This window comes from Macrobrachium rosenbergii, chromosome 47 (genome assembly GCF_040412425.1).
Source record: "Macrobrachium rosenbergii isolate ZJJX-2024 chromosome 47, ASM4041242v1, whole genome shotgun sequence".
Lineage (NCBI taxonomy): Eukaryota > Metazoa > Arthropoda > Malacostraca > Decapoda > Palaemonidae > Macrobrachium > Macrobrachium rosenbergii.
The window spans coordinates 47,603,448-47,606,603 of record NC_089787.1 but is presented as its reverse complement, the minus strand read 5'-3'; the positions used below and the strand labels follow the sequence as shown (position 1 = coordinate 47,606,603).

The 3,156-nt window shown below is 40.2% G+C and overlaps 1 protein-coding gene across 1 annotated transcript in view; it reads left to right on the top strand.

Moving 5' to 3' along the window:
- Window positions 1–2,893, top strand: part of LOC136830920 (acidic leucine-rich nuclear phosphoprotein 32 family member B-like) — a 141,501-nt gene extending 138,608 nt beyond the window's left edge. Inside the window, exon 2 of the mRNA XM_067090891.1 lies at window positions 2,517–2,893. Within this exon, the coding sequence (XP_066946992.1) occupies window positions 2,517–2,893 (377 nt within the window). The remainder of the gene's footprint in view (window positions 1–2,516) is intronic.
- Window positions 2,894–3,156: the final 263 nt, after the last annotated feature.

Genomic DNA, 3,156 nt, shown 5'->3' with positions numbered 1-3,156 from the left:
GACCTCTCTGGTTAGGTCTCTGGTCGCTCTGTGATTCCATTGTACACAATTCTTCTTTTCCATGTTTACTTTTTTATCTCTTTCAATACCTGACGTTTATTCAGGCATTAAATCCTCCTCCTCTCCGCTTTCTTTGTTGACTTTACCATCGACATAACTCTCTCTCTCTCTCTCTCTCTCTCTCTCTCTCTGATAAGGTATTTTCGCATATTCTAAACTGCCGTCCAAAGAAATACATATAATTTCTATTTTATTTATTTATTTATTTATTTATTTATTTATTTATTTATCTATTATTATTATATTATTATTTTAGTAGTAGTAGTAGTAGTAGTAGTAGTAGTAGTAGTAGTAGTAGTAGTAGTAGTAGTAACAGACTTATTACTATAATAAAATTGTGTATATTTTATACTTTTTCAATGTGTTCATGTAGCCATACTCGAATTCAAAATCTTGGCTTGTCGTCATACTTCCTTCTTGTTAAGCCTTTATCAGCATGAGTATCCCTTATGTTTAACCTTCTATCTTCGTTCATCGCTCGTGTGGAATTTCGTGTTTACGAATGTTCGACGGGAGAAATGTCTTGATATTTTGTCTGTGTCCCATCTCTAGGCTCCCGCCGATACGGGCATTATCTTGATGAGGCCGTTGATTGTGTACCGATGCTGTGACGGAACTGAAAGATACGCTCTCTCTCTCTCTCTCTCTCTCTCTCTCTCTCTCTCTCCATTATGGCTGGGCAGATATAAGACAACTTTGGTAAAGCGTGAAGTTACTCATCGCACGGTTTAAATTTCCCTTCTCGTTGTGACCTCAAAAACTGAGAGAAACATTATGTATATATGCAAAAAATTGGTGATAATATGGCCATTTTACTTATATTAAGGCCAATTAATGATAATATGGCCAATATATATCACAACATATATTGGTTAACATATTTTGTTATATTCATGTATAAACAAAAACGCTAATTTCAAGTAGAAGGTAGACCATCAACATAAAACCGTTCATATTTCTGAGAGTCATCGATATTAAATTGCCAGTTTGGATAAAGAATCGTTAAAGTGACATCCTGGTTCCTTAGTATTTAGAACCAGCATCTTAAAACACTCCCTAGGATAGAAATTCGTACTGTCTTCCAAAATGTGCACACCAGTTTCAAATGTCTATCGGCTACACTACTAATTCTTTGAAAGCAAATATTCATTATCAACTCTGATTTGAATCTGTTCATATAACCCCCTCTCTCTCTCTCTCTCTCTCTCTCTCTCTCTCTCTCTCTCTCTCTCTCTCTCTCTCTCTCTCAGCTTGTCAGTTCTGATAATTTTCCTTTCACAGGTAGCGTTTCCTCTTTTCCTCACACGAGTCGAATAAGGTTAAATTTCTAAACTAAACCTGTTGTGAGAAAGGAAGCTGATTCAGATGAAGAATTTCAGGCGGAATCAATCCTCAACAGGATTGCAGTGAATCCTAAGAGCAAAAAACTTAGGAGGCGAGCCCGGAGCAAAAAATGACGGGAAGGCGATCACCCAGGACAACATATTGGGAGGCGATCCCCTGCAAAAAAAAAAAAAAAAAAAAAAAAATGAGCTGTAGAGGCAAGCCTCCAGAAAATAATAAAAATTAAATTAAATAAAATAAAATACAAAATAAAAATGTGAATGTTGAAACCTCTGGCGTGGCGTAACCACTGAATCCCAAAAATAAGTAAAACGCCCCCACAATAAAAATGTGAATGTGTCAACCTCTGGCGTGGCGTAGTAACCCGTAAGTTAATGCCATTAACCCCCAAAAATAAATAAAATCCCAAAAAGTAAATAAAAAGAAAAGATACTCAGGGGGAATCCAGTGGACACCCTCAAGAGGAATCTGGTGGGGAACCCAAAGTGGAAACTGAAACTGATTCGGATGAAGATTTTCAGGCGGAATCCAGAGGACACCCTCAAGAGGATTCCGGTGGGGAACGCGAAGAGAAAAAACTTTGGAGGCAAGCCCCGAGCTAAAAATTGATAGGGAGGCGATCCCCCATATCAGAAAGCTGGGGAGACAAGCCCCAGGAAAGAAGGTGGGGAGTCAGCCTCCCAGGACAACATACTAGGGAGGAGATCTCCCACGAAAAAAAAAAATATATATGAGCTGTAGAGGCAAGCCTCCAGAAAATAACAAAAATAAAATAAAATGAAAATAAAATAAAAAATGTGAATGTGGCAACTCTGGCGTGGCATAGTAACCCGTAAGTTAATGCCACTAACCGGCGCCCCCAAAAAAAAAAAAAAAAAATGTGAATGTGGCAACTCTGGCGTGGCGTAGTAACCCATAAGTTGATGCCACTGACTGCCAAAAATAAATAAAACTCACAAAAACAAAAACAAAAAAAGATAAAAAAAATCCCCCCAATACGAAAAAAAAAAAAAAAAAAAAATCTTTCAGTAGACTCTGGCGGACGCCGTCAGCAGGATTCTGGTGGGGAACCCGAAGAGGAAAAGCAACCTGATTCGGATGAAAATCTTCAGGCGGAATCCAGCGACACCCTCAAGAGGATTCTGGTGGGGAACCCGATGAAGAAAAGGTAGGTGATTTGGATGAAGACCTTCAGGCAGAATCCAGCGGAAACCCTCGAGAGGATTCTGGCGGGAAACCTGAAGAGGAAATGGAAGCTGATTCGGATGAAGATCTTCAGGCAGAATCCAGTGGACACCCTCAAGAAGATTCTGGCGCGGAACCTAAAGAGGAAAAGGAAGCTGATTCGGATGAAGATCTTCAGGTGGAATCCAGTGAACACCATCAAGAGGATTCTGGTAGGGAGCCCAATGAAGGAAAGGAAGTTTTTTCGGTTGAATATTTTCAGGCAGAATCCAGCGGACGCCCTCAAGAGGATTCTGGTGAGTAAAACGAAGAGAAAAAACTTAGGAGGTGAGCCCCGAGCAAAAAATGATGGGGAGGCGATCCCCCAGAGACAAACACTAGGGAGGCGATCCTCCAGGGGAAAAAGGTGGGAAGGCGATCACCCAGGACAGCATGCTGGGGAGGCAATCCCCCACATCAGAAATCTAGGGAGGCAATCCCCAGGGACAGACGCTGGGGAGATGATCCTCCAAAATAAAAAAATATGAGCAATAGGGGCAAACCTCCATATATAAATAAAAAATAAAA